Genomic DNA, 13,352 nt, shown 5'->3' with positions numbered 1-13,352 from the left:
CAAAAGGGATGAATGCACTTTCAGAGTCACATTTGCTCATAATTATGTGCATGTAAAATGTGAGATGTCAAGCCACAAGGATATGTTATATTATGAACAGTACATACTCTTACAAGGATCCGTAGTTTTTGAAGCTTGGGGACGTATTTGGAAATCTTGGACACCAAACAAATGCAAATTCTTTATTTGGCTAGTGATATACAAGAGGTGCTCGACAGCAGATCGGTAGCCCGACGTAACCTACCAACCCTGCTGCATGTCCCCTGTGTGATTAACAAGAGGACACAATTGAACACTTGCTAACAAGTTGTGTTTATGTCAGGCGGTTTTGGTTCCTTCTTCTCCACTTCAATTTGCAAGAGCTACCACCTACAAATGAGGATGAATCCTTTGCTAGCTGGCAGCAGAGGAGGAGCCAAAGAGTCGGCGTTGAAATTCAGAAAGGTTTCAATTCCGTTGTCTCTGGACCTCGTAGAACTTTCGTGGCACTTATGTTTTGATGGGGTTTCTCCTGACTTGGAAAGGGCTATGCTCTGAGCAAAGAAAGAGACACTTTTCTAGAGCTTGGTTGGGGCTAGAGTTATTGCTTTCCTAACAACCTTGCGAGAGGATTGACAATAGACTAGGTTGCATTGGTAGTTTGTCGTAGTGTGCGAGTTGTCCCTAGCTTGTTTGCCCTTTTTTTAAAGAGATGGCGTGTGAGAGGTTGAGGTGGTTGTAATTGGTTTCTTTTCCTTTTTTTTCTTCTTAATGCAAAGATACATAACTCTCTTGCGTGACTGAGAAAAACACATAATTTTTAATATAGTGTAAAAACACTTTAAATTTGAAAATTAATTGTGAGAAATTATTGTGTACAAAATAACTATAATTCAGGGCTAGGAATAAAATATTCAAACTACATATGTTCCTATGAGAAAAGAAACAAAGCTATGAGATTATTGTTCAAGCTCTCTTTCTTCTATGAGAAAGCATGCATCCTTCTGTTTTGTTATAGCACTACCTCTCGGTTTGGAAATTAAAGAAAACATGTTAGAACAGCTAACTAAATCTTAAAATTTGAAGTACACGGTATCAAATGGGAGCTTAAAAGTCAAGGATTCAAGAGCATACTTGGCAAATGCCATACTTTCATTTAATAAATGGTATTCCAGAGTGTAGTCTTTGTGCGTATTCATCGTATCGTATTCAGAGTCGAAGAACTGCCTCAAGAAAAATTCTTCATATCTGTATGGGTGAAGGAAGGAATCACAAGAAAAAACTAGTTGTATTGAAACCGTAAATAAACCATGTTAGGAAACAGGCCCTCAGCTCAGCTTCTTTGTACTAGTCGGCCCAAATAGCATGCCAAGGGGCAAGCGCCCAAGCTCACCCGCGACGTCAAGCCTGCCCTAACCTCGTGTTTCCCTTGCTCGGCTTCACCCCATCGCCGCCGTCGCAACGTGCCCGCCTGTTTCCCTTGCTCGACTTCACCCCATCGCCGCCGCCGCCGTCGCAAGCGACGATGCTCGACATCAACTTGTTCCGCACCGACAAGGGCGGCAACCCGGAGCTTATTCGTGAGTCCCAGCGCAGCCGGTTCGCCTCCGTCGAGCTCGTCGACGAGGTCATCGCCCTCGACAAGGCATGGCGCGAAAGTAAGTGTCCACTCCCCTCATTACCCTGGCCCCCGCCCCCCTCCCTCAAACGTCTTCCAGATCCCGGTCGGTCTCTGACTCTCAGTGGTTCGCGTCGCTGCTGCAGGGCAGTTCGAGCTGGACAAGATCCGGCAGGAGCTCAACGCTACCAGCAAGAAGATTGGCAAGCTCAAAGCCGTACGTTCTGTCTCGAATTGCGATGCACTCATCATCCCTTTTCCTTCTCGGGGTTCTGGGTTTTGTGTGAGTATGTGTTCGGTGGCGTGTTTCTTTGCAGAGCAAGCAAGAAGAGGAAGCGAAGAAGCTCATGGAGAGCACAGACGAAATTAAGAAAAGGTTGGCAGCCAAAGAAGTTGAGGTGCAGGAGGCCAAGAGCACCCTCGACGCCAAGCTCACGACGATTGGGAACATCGTGCATGAGTCCGTGCCAGTCAGCGAAGACGAGGTGATCTGGAAATTTAGTTGGTGCTTGTTCTGGCTATTTCCTTTCCACTGAAGTAACTGTTAGATTGTAATGTGGCAGCCTAACTATTAGCTCCACTGTCAACTCCTGCACTGATTCTCACCCTCACCCAATGTTTCCTGATTGGTTGATCGTTTCTAATTGCCATAGGGCTGATCAGCCGTCGATTAATCTGATCGCTTTCTGATCAGTCGATCAGACCTCCAAATCGTCCGGACACATGGAAACCAATCAGGCTTTTGTATATATATTACTACAGACATTAGCGTAGGTAAAGCATAGTCAAATAACTTGTGGAAGTTAATCTACATATAACAACACATCAAATAACTTGTTGAGTATGCTAGCAGAGTGCCAGAGTATCATGTATCATCGTTACTTGCCTGCACAATGGGACGCCCCCATCTTATTGTCATGAAGAGAAGGCTTCCACATCAGGTCAAGCTAGCTAAGGTTATCTGACTTCTAATTTTGATAATCCTTAAAGAATTATAAATTTATGACAAGAACACCAAAACCGAACAGCACAGAGATAGTCGACTAGCGCATGATTAATTTCTCTTGCTATTCAACTAGTAAATCCTTCCATAGTATCACCTTATCAGCATTCAGCAAATCTGCAGCCTAAAGTCTAAACCGAAATGATGAACGGGGACTGGTAAACCTCATCAGCAGGGCGCCGTGGAGGTACATGGCTACCTGCTGCAGGGCCTCGCCGCGCTGGGGATGGAGGGGGGGGGGGGGCGCTGAATCCCGTCGCCAGTGGTGTGCCGCTGTTGCCCGTGTGCTGCTGCAGTGTTAGGGTTCCTCAATCTTCAGTCTCCGAAGTCAGCGAGCAGCAGAGCACCGAGCCAGAGCGGCGGCTGCGTGTGGAATTAGCGCTTGTACCTGTGTGTGTTTTCCCCCGTTCGGTTTACCAGTGGGCTGGGGTGGACTGGGCCAAAACGATTGATAAAAAATTGAAGTGGGCCGAAACTGAAAATCCACAAACAAAGCAGACTTATCGTCCACGACCTAATCGGTCGCTTAATTGCGATTAACTGATGATTATTCGGACGATCAGGTTTCTGATCACTCTGATTGCGTTGTTATCCCTGATCGTCTATGTAGTTACGATCAGTCGATTAACCGTCGATTAATCGCGTTTAATTGGACGATCTGAAAACATTGCCTCACCCGTTGATTGTTGGAATTCCTATTGTACTTTAGGGTTCTATGTGAAGATACAGAAAAATATTGCATTCCTATTCTGGCCCAGTCTTGAAATTGCAAGTGGTCCCTCTGATTTTGACCTAATTATTATAAATTTGAGCTGAAGTGATTATACTACTACTTGTAGGCAAACAATAAAATTGTACGGACATTTGGAGAGAAGAGAGTAGAGGAAAATTTGAAGAATCACGTGGACCTTTGCAGGATGCTTGACATTGTCGCATTGGAGAAGGGTATATGCTCTCAACTTTTCTCTATTTACATGTGCTTTTTTACCGCCGTGATTGCTTGTTTAAGCATGCTTCAAAGTTATTACAAACCAATTGCCTATTTCTCTTCTCTTTCTGATTGTTTTCTGGAGTAACTTGCTAGTTTTCTTCGTTGCTGGCATTCTGGTATGTCTGCATGTGATTGTATGCTGTCTCCGTTAACTTAACATCCCTTTCTTAGAGAATGCATGGTTCCACACATTTTATATATTCAACATGCTTCTAACAATTATCCTGCATCAACTAATTTGATGTGCTTGTGCTCTTTGTTTGCTTTTTTGCTGTAAGAACATTTGTGGAACAGGTTGTCAAGTTCGCCTCTCACAACCTTTTTCCTATTTACACTTTTTGCAGGTGCTGATGTGGCTGGTGGTAGGGGTTTCTATTTAAAGGATGAAGGTGTCCTCCTTAACCTGGCATTGATAAATTTTGGGCTAGCCTTTCTGAGAAAACGGGGATTTAAACCAATGCAAACTCCCTTTTTCATGAGAAAGGAAACTATGGCAAAATGTGCCCAGTTGGCCCAGTTTGATGAGGAGCTTTACAAAGTAAGTCTGATTAAATATTCCCTATGTGCATATATTGTTAGTTGTTACAGTACAACTACCTACATTCATAGTTTTGTGACTTAACGTAAATTATGCTTCCCTATTTTATTAGAGAAAGACATCACATTCTCTTCATGTATTGGTTTTACCATAATACGTTCCTGTATTGATTTTTTTTTTTGTTTTCAGCCCATCTGTTCCATTTTGATTGCTGTGGGTATGATAGTTTTTACTCGTAATAATAGTTTGATTATTTGGATGAATGTTTTAGTTTTGAGCTTTGGTTTTGAATATATTTTATGGACTATCTATATATCTGTTGAAAGGTTTCATCCACAAAATATGTCAGTTCTCTGATAATAGTATCTCATATTTTTTATTACAAGTACATTACCAGCAGTTTCATTTGTCAGGTTACAGGTGATGGTGAAGACAAATATCTCATAGCTACATCAGAGCAGCCTTTATGTGCTTATCACTTAGGTGATAGAATATACCCTGCTGAACTTCCAATCAAGTGAGTAATTTCGATCTTCAGTTTCTTTATCTTTTAGTGACACACTATCAAATTTAATCATAAATAAATTACATACATATAGATATGCTGGGTACTCCACATGCTTCCGGAAGGAAGCTGGTTCGCATGGAAGGGACACAGCTGGTATCTTCAGAGTCCACCAGTTTGAAAAAATCGAACAATTCTGCATTACAAGCCCAAATGACAACGATTCTTGGGAGATGCATGAAGAGATGCTAAAAAACTCAGAAGATTACTATAAGGAGGTAATAATCAGTATGTTGTGATCTTTATAACCTAGTTTGTCCTCCCTGAGTTGTCTAAATTTTTATTTAATGTCCATCTTGCAGATTGGGCTACCATACCAAGTTGTTTCCATTGTCTCTGGCGCTCTTAATGATGCTGCTGCTAAGAAATATGATTTGGAAGCATGGTTCCCTGCATCAAAGACCTTCCGAGAGTTAGTATCCTGTTCAAACTGCACTGACTTTCAGTCAAGGAGACTTGGAATTGGGTATGGCCAGAAAAAGGTAAAAGGTTCTGTGCCACGTAGATTATTGTAGATGTGTCATTGCTCTCAGCACCTTCACCCAGAGTGGGCTAAAATATTACTAATTGCTGAATCTTAACATTTCCGAACAGAATGATGAGCAGTCCAAGCAGTTTGTTCATATGCTGAACTCTACCTTGACTGCCACTGAGAGGACCCTCTGTTGTATTCTGGAGAATTTCCAAAAGGAGGACGGCGTCGAGGTGCCAAAGGCACTGCAACCTTATATGGGTGGAATAGAGTTTCTTCCTTTCAAGCAACCTTTGGATGTCAAACAAGCTTCTGACTCCAAATCAAACAAGTCCAAATCAAAGGTGTTATCCTGCCTCTGCTTACCCCCAGAATAGCATTTGAATCCATTTTTCATCTGATCTTTTTTGGCTTCTCTTCTGGCAGGGAAATGCTGCTTGAGCTGGATGAGGAACACTATGTTAATTTTTGGGCCTACCAGTACACAATACCCATAGCATGACTATGGCGTTGCAGGTTTTCGTTTTACCCATTTTGGTTTCTTGGTTGCCACATTATCTAATGACCTACCTGGCATACTTATATTGCAATAGCATTTCTTGAAATCTGGAATATTTGACCACCATCAGCTCTACCGGCTGTGTTTATCGCGTTGCCACAGAACGCTGCTTGTTTGTCTCCGAAACCACCAGTGTTCTCTGTAGCACATTAGTAACAATTTGCTGGTGGATTTGATATCATCTTTTTTGAATGATGGTGTATTGGTGTACTTGTGATCGATAATGAAAAAGACATCTTGTGTTAGTGGCATCTAGTGCTGTTGTGGCTGGAACCTGGAATTGTTCTTGGATTCTCCCTTCGCATCTCTTATTTTGAAACCCGGTGCGGATTGTTCGCACGAGAGCGTTTTCTGACGGGGTGGGAGTGCCTCCACCTGTAAGTCCCAGACGTGAAATCTTCATTCAATTGCGCTCTGAGCGGGGTTCCGACGCAGCTTCCTCACGTGCCTAGCCTTCCACACTTCTCTGTCTGCCCACCCGTCGCCGCCTCATCCTCCTAGGGTTAGGGCTCGCGTCGCGGGGGGCCGTGGCGCCTGGTGCAATGCGGAAACCGTTGGGGCCGGCGCTCTGTGCATCCGTCTCCGCGCGATCTAGGTGCTGGTGGCGTTCTCCCTGATCGACGCGCTCGCCATGTTATTCTTATTCCTCGAATCGCCCCTTGTGTTTACGTCGCTGCTCGGGGCAGGGGTGGCTGCCGCAGCGTCGCGGAAGCTCGACCTCTATGACGCGAGGCAAGCAATGCCGGCGCGTCTCGTGAAGAGCATCCGCACAGGGAGGCCCTCTCGACGGACGCATGGTGGCGATGGGCGCACCGGTTAGCGTGGATCGTCTCTGGCCTCGACCTCCCGCCACCTCAACTCTACATGCCCTGGCTTGCTCCGCAAGGCATGATATGCTGTTCGGGGAGCCTGGGAAGAGTGGTCTCGTGGCTCTCAACTTGGATTTCGATCAAGTCAAGAAGTTTATCAAGGAGCGGCTGGGGATTGAGGTATAGCAGCTGGTTGTGTGAAAAAAAAACTTGTCCTAGAGACAAGCTACATGATTTGATTCTGTTTCCTGTGATTTATTGATTTTTAGGTTGAGATGGGTGGTTGCAAGGCTTAATTACGACCTTCATCGTCGAGCCATTTGTGCCACATGATCAAGACTACTAGCTTTCGATTATTTCAGAGAGGTTGGGCAGCACCATCAGCTTCTCAGAGTGTGGAGGGATTGAGATCGAGGAGAACTGGGACAAAGTTAAGACTATTTTTCTTCCTACTGAGAAGCCAACGAGGCAACGACGTCTGATTCATGTGCTCCTTTGATTGCGACCCATCCATTGGAGGTACTTGTTGCTCTCCTCAGTTCTAACCTCAATACCTCCATGTTAACTCATTTCTCACATTGGAGGCACTCCTTATTTGCTGATCAGGCACACAGAAAAATTGGCGACTTCATTAAAGGAGTATTTGCTGTCTTCCAAGGTACCACAGATTTGGGAAATGTTTATTTGCTGGCTGTAGTGAATTAAGAATTTTTCATGTCACTATATTTTCTTATTTGCCATGTTTATAATAATTATGCTCCATCTCCATATGGATTTCTCATTTCTTGAGATGAATCCGTTCACTATGGTCAACGGGGAGACATATCCTCTGGACATCAGAGGAGAACTAGATGACACAACAGCCTTCAAAAACTTCAAGAAGTGAATCTGATAAACAGGGATACCATTTCTTGTTGTCATTGTTGGATTTACTCTTATCAATTGTGCAGGTGGGGAGGTATAGAATTCCCTCTACCTTTTGGAAGAGTACTCAGCCCTACAGAAAGTTTCATCCATGAACTAGATGAGAAGGTATTGATCTCTGGGCTATATTTTTATCTGTATTTCTTTCCCTGGGGTCTATCACATATAAAATAATCAGTTTCCATGAGAAATACGGGATCTGCAGTGTATTCTGTTGATGTGTGTTAATTCGCCAACCTTGTTATTTCAGACAAGTGCTTGTTCTTTTGTGCTACTTTGCATGTCCTGTTGATGTTATACCCTGATTTAAGGCTGTTCTTCATTTTCCTTGCGACTGGATTTGAACCTGAGGACGATGTTTGTAGGACCATGCATCTATTGTATTTAAAGTTTAAATTAAACATAACCACCTTTTTCTAATGAAAATATGATGCTGCGCTTACCTGTGTTAAATTTAGTAGTTCCCCTTTCACTGAGCTAATAAAAAGTTGCTTTGTTGTGATGCCATGGCTAGCAAGTTCTTTCATCTTTGTTTGCCATTCTATTGTTGATAGTGAGAGTGAGCATGAGGTGCACGCTGATGTACTCAAGCGGTTCAAACTGCCAGCGAAGATCATGTAGAGCTCCTCTCTTCACTTTCACTACCACACACACAAAGAGTTCTCAGTGTTTCCTTTTGTATGCAGGGAGTTTTCCGTACCGCCGACATGTGAACGATTTATATAGGGACTTCCCTACTACTGCTTTAACACTTCTGGACTATCTACTTGCGGTGTTTGTCAGTTTGGTCATTCTATCTTAAACTGCATGCAATTCTTTTCCTGAGGGTTGAGCTAACGTGAACCTCAAATTCCACAGATTGAGATAATCTTGGGAAAGAGTGACAAATTCGATGAGTTGATGGTTGCTGCCGCCGCCGAGAGGCGAGAAGTTGAAGATGAAGAGCAGGCTTGAAAAAACAGTGCCGACCATCCCTGCCACGCGTGACGCCTCCGCCGGCCCCCGTAGGATCCTTTCGTCTCCTGCTGTGGCCTCTTCATTCGCAGCCGCCCCATCAGCCCATCCTCCACGGCTGGCCTGAATCGCCTTGCAGCCCCTTGTCTTCCCCGTCCGCCTCTTTTACTGATTTGTTTGAAAGGTAACAGTGTGTTGCTCTTTTGTTGTTTTGATGATTCTAACTGAATGTATAAAGAAGTCCCCTCTCCGATGCATCCTATACATGTTCCTTCCCCTCATTGCATGTCTCCCTACTCTTTGCAGTCATAACCATTTTATTGTCTTTTGTTGCTAGGTCGAAACCTTATATAGTGCTAGATGTCTTAGCAGTAACATCGGTACTACTGGCTAATACTGGCTACTGAGCTAGGTGGTCCTCAACATTGCGACCTAAAGCTGAAAACATTTTGCTATGTTTGTTTGGTCTCCTTGCATGTAAAAATGGCTCCCTAAAAACTTTTGTTTTGGGGAACATGGTTCCAAATGTCTCTTTATCGAGTCTATATTTTGTAGATGAATATGGAGTGGTCGAGATAGGTTACTGGCTAGATTATGGCTTGTTCGATTGGCTATCGATCCATGTGGATTGGGTTGGGATTAGATGAGTTTAAATCCTGAACAAGGTAAAATCTTTCATAATTTTTTTCCAATTCTATTCAATTTATATGAGATTGGAATAACCGAACAAGTTCTTAATGGATTGTGGTTGGGAGTATGGATAATTTGGAAACATCGTAATGGCTTTGTTTTTTTTTATAAAACCAGCCCCAACCTGGATGCTGCTCTCAGGATGGCTGAACAAGAAATGGAGTTTTGGAGGATGGCAGGGGCTAAGAACTTTTTCCTCTTAACTACTCCAATCCCTGTTTTGATAGCCTAATTAGGACTTGTTCGGTTAGCTCTCAATCCACCATGTGGATTGAGTGAGATTGGAAGAGTTTAAATCCTAAGCAAGTCAAACTTAAAATTTTTCAATCTCATCCAATCCATGGGTAACGGGATTAACCGAACAAGATCTTAGTGGTAGTGGTGGTGTTTTTTGTTTTTTGCCAATGGATCCTTTTGGGTATCTATGTTTTTGGCCTCCCTAAGGCCTAGTTTGGGTACTCTAGTAATGAGTGGGATTAGAGTGGATTGAGATGTATTGAGAGAGTATTTAATCTATTAGGGATTTACACCCTCTTCAATCCCTCTAAAACACTCTAATCCCAAAGTATCCAAACTAGGCCTAAGTGGGTGACCTATTGTATTGTTCTGGTCTATTTTGGACTTAGCATTTATTTTAATTTAATGATGCACAACTCTCCTGCTCGATCGAGAGAAAAAAGAAATATGATGGATGCGTTATATTGTAAACCCTTAAAATATGCTCTTGTGAGATGAGATAGTTTTTTTAGGGTTGATTTAGTAGAGGTTTCTATTAATTTTAGTGAGTAAACTAATGTTTTCTTATTGCTTTCTTATGCATATGGGAATTAAATAAGTGCTAATAAAACTATACATTGTTGCATCTCATGATGGAGTTTGTGTGCACTTAGTTTGAATTTAACGATGAGAACCAAATCTGAAATAGGATTTGAAAAATAAATTAAAATAAAAAGAGGAAAACAGAAAATAGAAAAGAAAAAGAAAAAAAAACAAATCACCGCACCCTTGACAGTCTGAACCCTGCTTCACATCTCTAGTCAGCCCATCTCCCAATTTCTTCCCCCACCCGGCCCAACTTTTGGCACACCCTCCACTCCCCGAAGGAGTTGATGCACCATGGGTTCTCACCCCGCGCGGGCACGTAGTCGGTCACTGGCGCGTGGGTTTGTCGCGTTAGCGACATTCTTCCACACACCTGTACGTAAGTTTGTTTCTCTGATCTTGTGAGTCCCGCCCATTGGGCTCATCTCCCACGGAGCGACACGGAGCTCAACTCAGGCATAACAAACTCGTCAAGGATCACGATGGGGCACACACACCAAGCACATAGAGTCGGTCCCTTCCACTTGTGTAAATATGAAGCTGCTTTTTTCCCCATCATTAACCATCTTGAAGTCATCACCGAGGAAGGAGGGCCGAAGAGCGTCGTCGCGTGAAGAAAACTAAGAGACCGTCGCCGCGATCGATTCTCGACCCTTCCAATGCACTTTGCCCAGAGATTTGGTTATAATGTTCGACAGGAGACGTACATGGTGTGGTGGTCGATGGGGGGCATGATTGTGCTTTGAGCAAGGAATTGCTCACCGGGCTCTGTCGGCCATCACAGATTCACCCTTCGACGTGGGCAGAGCACCATGACACCATAACTCCCGGTAAGACAGCACTAGACCAGTTCGCCTTGATCTCAACAACATGTAGCTCGATTTTCACCTAAGGAATAGGTCGCAAAGATGAACGGAGCCAAGCCCCGGCCAGGGCGCCGCTGCGAAGGCGTGTTCGCCGCCGTGCTCGGATTGCCAAGGGTAGATGACAAGATAGATGGGAGAGAGAGAGAGGCATATGGAGATGCAGTGTTCGTTGGATCGGCTATGGATGTATAGGATTAAATCGCGCATATCTAAAATCCCTACCGTGGATCCTAGATCTAGTGACTAAGAATTCGTACCATTTCATAATATGAGGAGGTCGGATCTAGCCGTAGGCTTTAGATCAAACGACTCAAATTGACTGATACCCCTTCGGTCAGGGCCATCTTTCTAGAGACCCTCATCTTCTTGGAAACTAACCCACGGTCCACATGCAATATAGAATTGTTTAAATTCAATACGTTTATATACAAAACACACCCCAAGCTTCCTGAAATTAGTGCGCACCATTCCATATAACTGACTCATATATATTAATAATTCTGAAATGATTTTAAGAGTGGAATTAATTCAATGAAACTTATAAAATTCATAACTTTCTCATTTTAACTCCGATTTTAATGGTTGTCGAACCTATGTTTTCGTAGCGATGTGCAGAATATTCTTACGAAGTTTGTTCTCATGTTTTGGTGTAATGTTATTATATCAATTATTTGTTTATTTTTATGTATTGCTGTGATTAGAAGCGAGGTCACGAGGGACCCAAAGTCCAATTGGAGAAGTACATGGAGTTGCACCAAAAAAGCAAGTTGTGCCCTTGATCACTTTTTTTACCTAATAATGTTCTCGATAATCACCGCGACATACTCAAGTTAACTTGATGGGACCTAATATGTTACCCTAGTTTTGTTTACCCTGCACCATGCAAACTAAACTATTTGGATAGTCTTGCTATTGCTCTACCTGATTTTAGGATTAATATCTCAATTATGATCATGCTCCATTATTATTGTTGGTTTAATTATTGATCAAGATAAGATTATTGTGTTAATTAGAACACAGAGCGACCACCCAAGAAAATAGTGCTACCACAAGGTTGAAAGGGGACGCCCTTGGTCGATTAATTAGGAAAGCTAGTGTGAGTTAATCCTTTTCCGACATGAGCGGCGTGTTGGGAGCTACCGATATAGGGAGGTTTTTGGGCCGATTTGTTCGTGATAGCTTTTCGAGCGAGGGATTCCTATATCTGTCACACCCGGTTTTAGAAGGCAAACCGAATGCGAACCATGTACGTGCCAGGATCAGCAATTCACGTACACAACAGTTACATAACATGGACATCATCACACAGTGCTCAAATAGTATTAAAAAGGGAAATAGTCGATTACATCATATGTCTGAGACATCCACATAGTCTTTACAATAATCAAAGTGCGAAAACGAAATGTAGATAAACGCGGCCTTCACAGGCAGCCGACTGGGGGTTTGCCACTAACCCATGCCTAGAACTCGTCGTAGTCTTGGAACTCCTGAAAGTCTCCTTCCACGGCTTCATCTTCTCCTGAGCAGGGGTTGCAATGCTGACAACCTGGGATGGGAGGGGGTTTGGTGTGTAGAGCAAGGGTGAGTACACATCAACATACTCAGCAAGTATCCTGCTTGGCTGTAGTGGACTAGCTTTATGTGGGGGTAAGTCAAGCAGTTGCTTTTAGTTGGTCAGATTATTATTACTAGTAGAGAAAGCCAAGTTTTAGAATTAACCCACGTTATTAACCCAAACGTACTCCTTTCCAAACGGAAAGAGTACCACTTACCATTACCAGAGTCAAAACCAAGAATCAACAATCTCATTGCCACCTGTAAACCGAACATCTCTGATCAATTACCACTACTCACTGGAGCTCCCTTGGCCGCTCATAACCGTGAGCACGGCTGATATATCAGTTTCATAACACTCTGCAGAGGTTGTGCACTTTACCCACATGGCCGGAGAGAGCTACTCCCCATTGACCACTACCTAGGTGGCCTAGCAGGGCATCACTACGTAGCCTTTACAAAGATTCCCCGGGGCTGTAGCCGCCCGTTAGGTTTCCTAAATGCACCGCACTCCTCCGCAAGGGGCGAACCCAAGCTTGGCAGAGCGAGCCGCATACACCGAGCCCCATTGACGGCACGACGGCTAAGCGAACTACACCCCGGATCCTCTAATTATTCAGCTAAGGGCATCCCATTCCACCCTCATGGTTGCACTGTTTTCCTGGGCGGTCATCCAACAAACAGGTCCTTACAGAGAGGCACTCGAGAAACCGCTCGAGCCCCCTTGAATGCCACAAGTATATAATCATGAATAAGAGGGAAAACAACGTATCATAAATAAATCTCATCATGTTCATTGATTAGAGTTGAGCAATAGCATAAAACTAAGCAATAATAATCCAACCCAGATAGGTAAACAAGGATGTGGATAACAAAAGCTAGTCAATCCTTAGGTATAAATGTGTAATGCGGGAGGTGAATTGAAGAATGTATAGGACAGAGATGGGTCAAGGGACACTTGCCTCCACCAACCGACTGCTGCTCAGGGGCTTCTCCTGCGAGTTCTTC

General features: G+C 43.6%; 1 protein-coding gene across 4 annotated transcripts; it reads left to right on the top strand.

Annotated features, from left to right (window-relative positions):
• Positions 1–1,350: 1,350 nt before the first annotated feature.
• Positions 1,351–8,669, top strand: LOC100272738 (seryl-tRNA synthetase). Of its 4 annotated transcripts, none has more exons than XR_004855882.1 (13): positions 1,351–1,637; positions 1,744–1,814; positions 1,915–2,082; positions 3,440–3,545; positions 3,936–4,129; positions 4,543–4,646; positions 4,729–4,912; positions 4,997–5,176; positions 5,289–5,510; positions 5,593–6,714; positions 6,804–7,053; positions 7,141–7,192; positions 7,485–8,669. XR_004855882.1 is itself a non-coding variant. In NM_001147191.1 (10 exons), the coding sequence occupies exons 1-10, from the start codon at positions 1,505–1,507 to the stop codon at positions 5,605–5,607; spliced, it is 1,377 nt and encodes a 458-aa protein (NP_001140663.1). In that variant the 5' UTR covers positions 1,424–1,504; the 3' UTR covers positions 5,608–5,975. The 4 variants fall into 4 exon arrangements, 1 of the variants encoding a protein (NP_001140663.1); XR_004855883.1 differs by having other exon boundaries at positions 7,141–7,566; positions 8,145–8,662; XR_004855881.1 differs by having other exon boundaries at positions 7,141–8,662.
• The last annotated feature ends 4,683 nt before the right edge of the window (positions 8,670–13,352 follow it).

Source organism: Zea mays, chromosome 2 (genome assembly GCF_902167145.1).
Source record: "Zea mays cultivar B73 chromosome 2, Zm-B73-REFERENCE-NAM-5.0, whole genome shotgun sequence".
Classification (NCBI taxonomy): domain Eukaryota; kingdom Viridiplantae; phylum Streptophyta; class Magnoliopsida; order Poales; family Poaceae; genus Zea; species Zea mays.
Note: the sequence above shows the minus strand (reverse complement) of the source record. Positions and strands in the feature narration are given on the sequence as shown.

Bases quoted from the DNA above. Each gene is read 5' to 3' on its own strand.
- LOC100272738 (NM_001147191.1), top strand. From the start codon at position 1,505: ATGCTCGACATCAACTTGTTCCGCACCGACAAGGGCGGCAACCCGGAG. The intron at 1,638-1,743 runs GTAAGTGTCCAC...TCGCTGCTGCAG, and splicing joins CGACAAGGCATGGCGCGAAA to GGCAGTTCGAGCTGGACAAG. The intron at 2,083-3,439 runs GTGATCTGGAAA...TACTACTTGTAG, and splicing joins TGCCAGTCAGCGAAGACGAG to GCAAACAATAAAATTGTACG.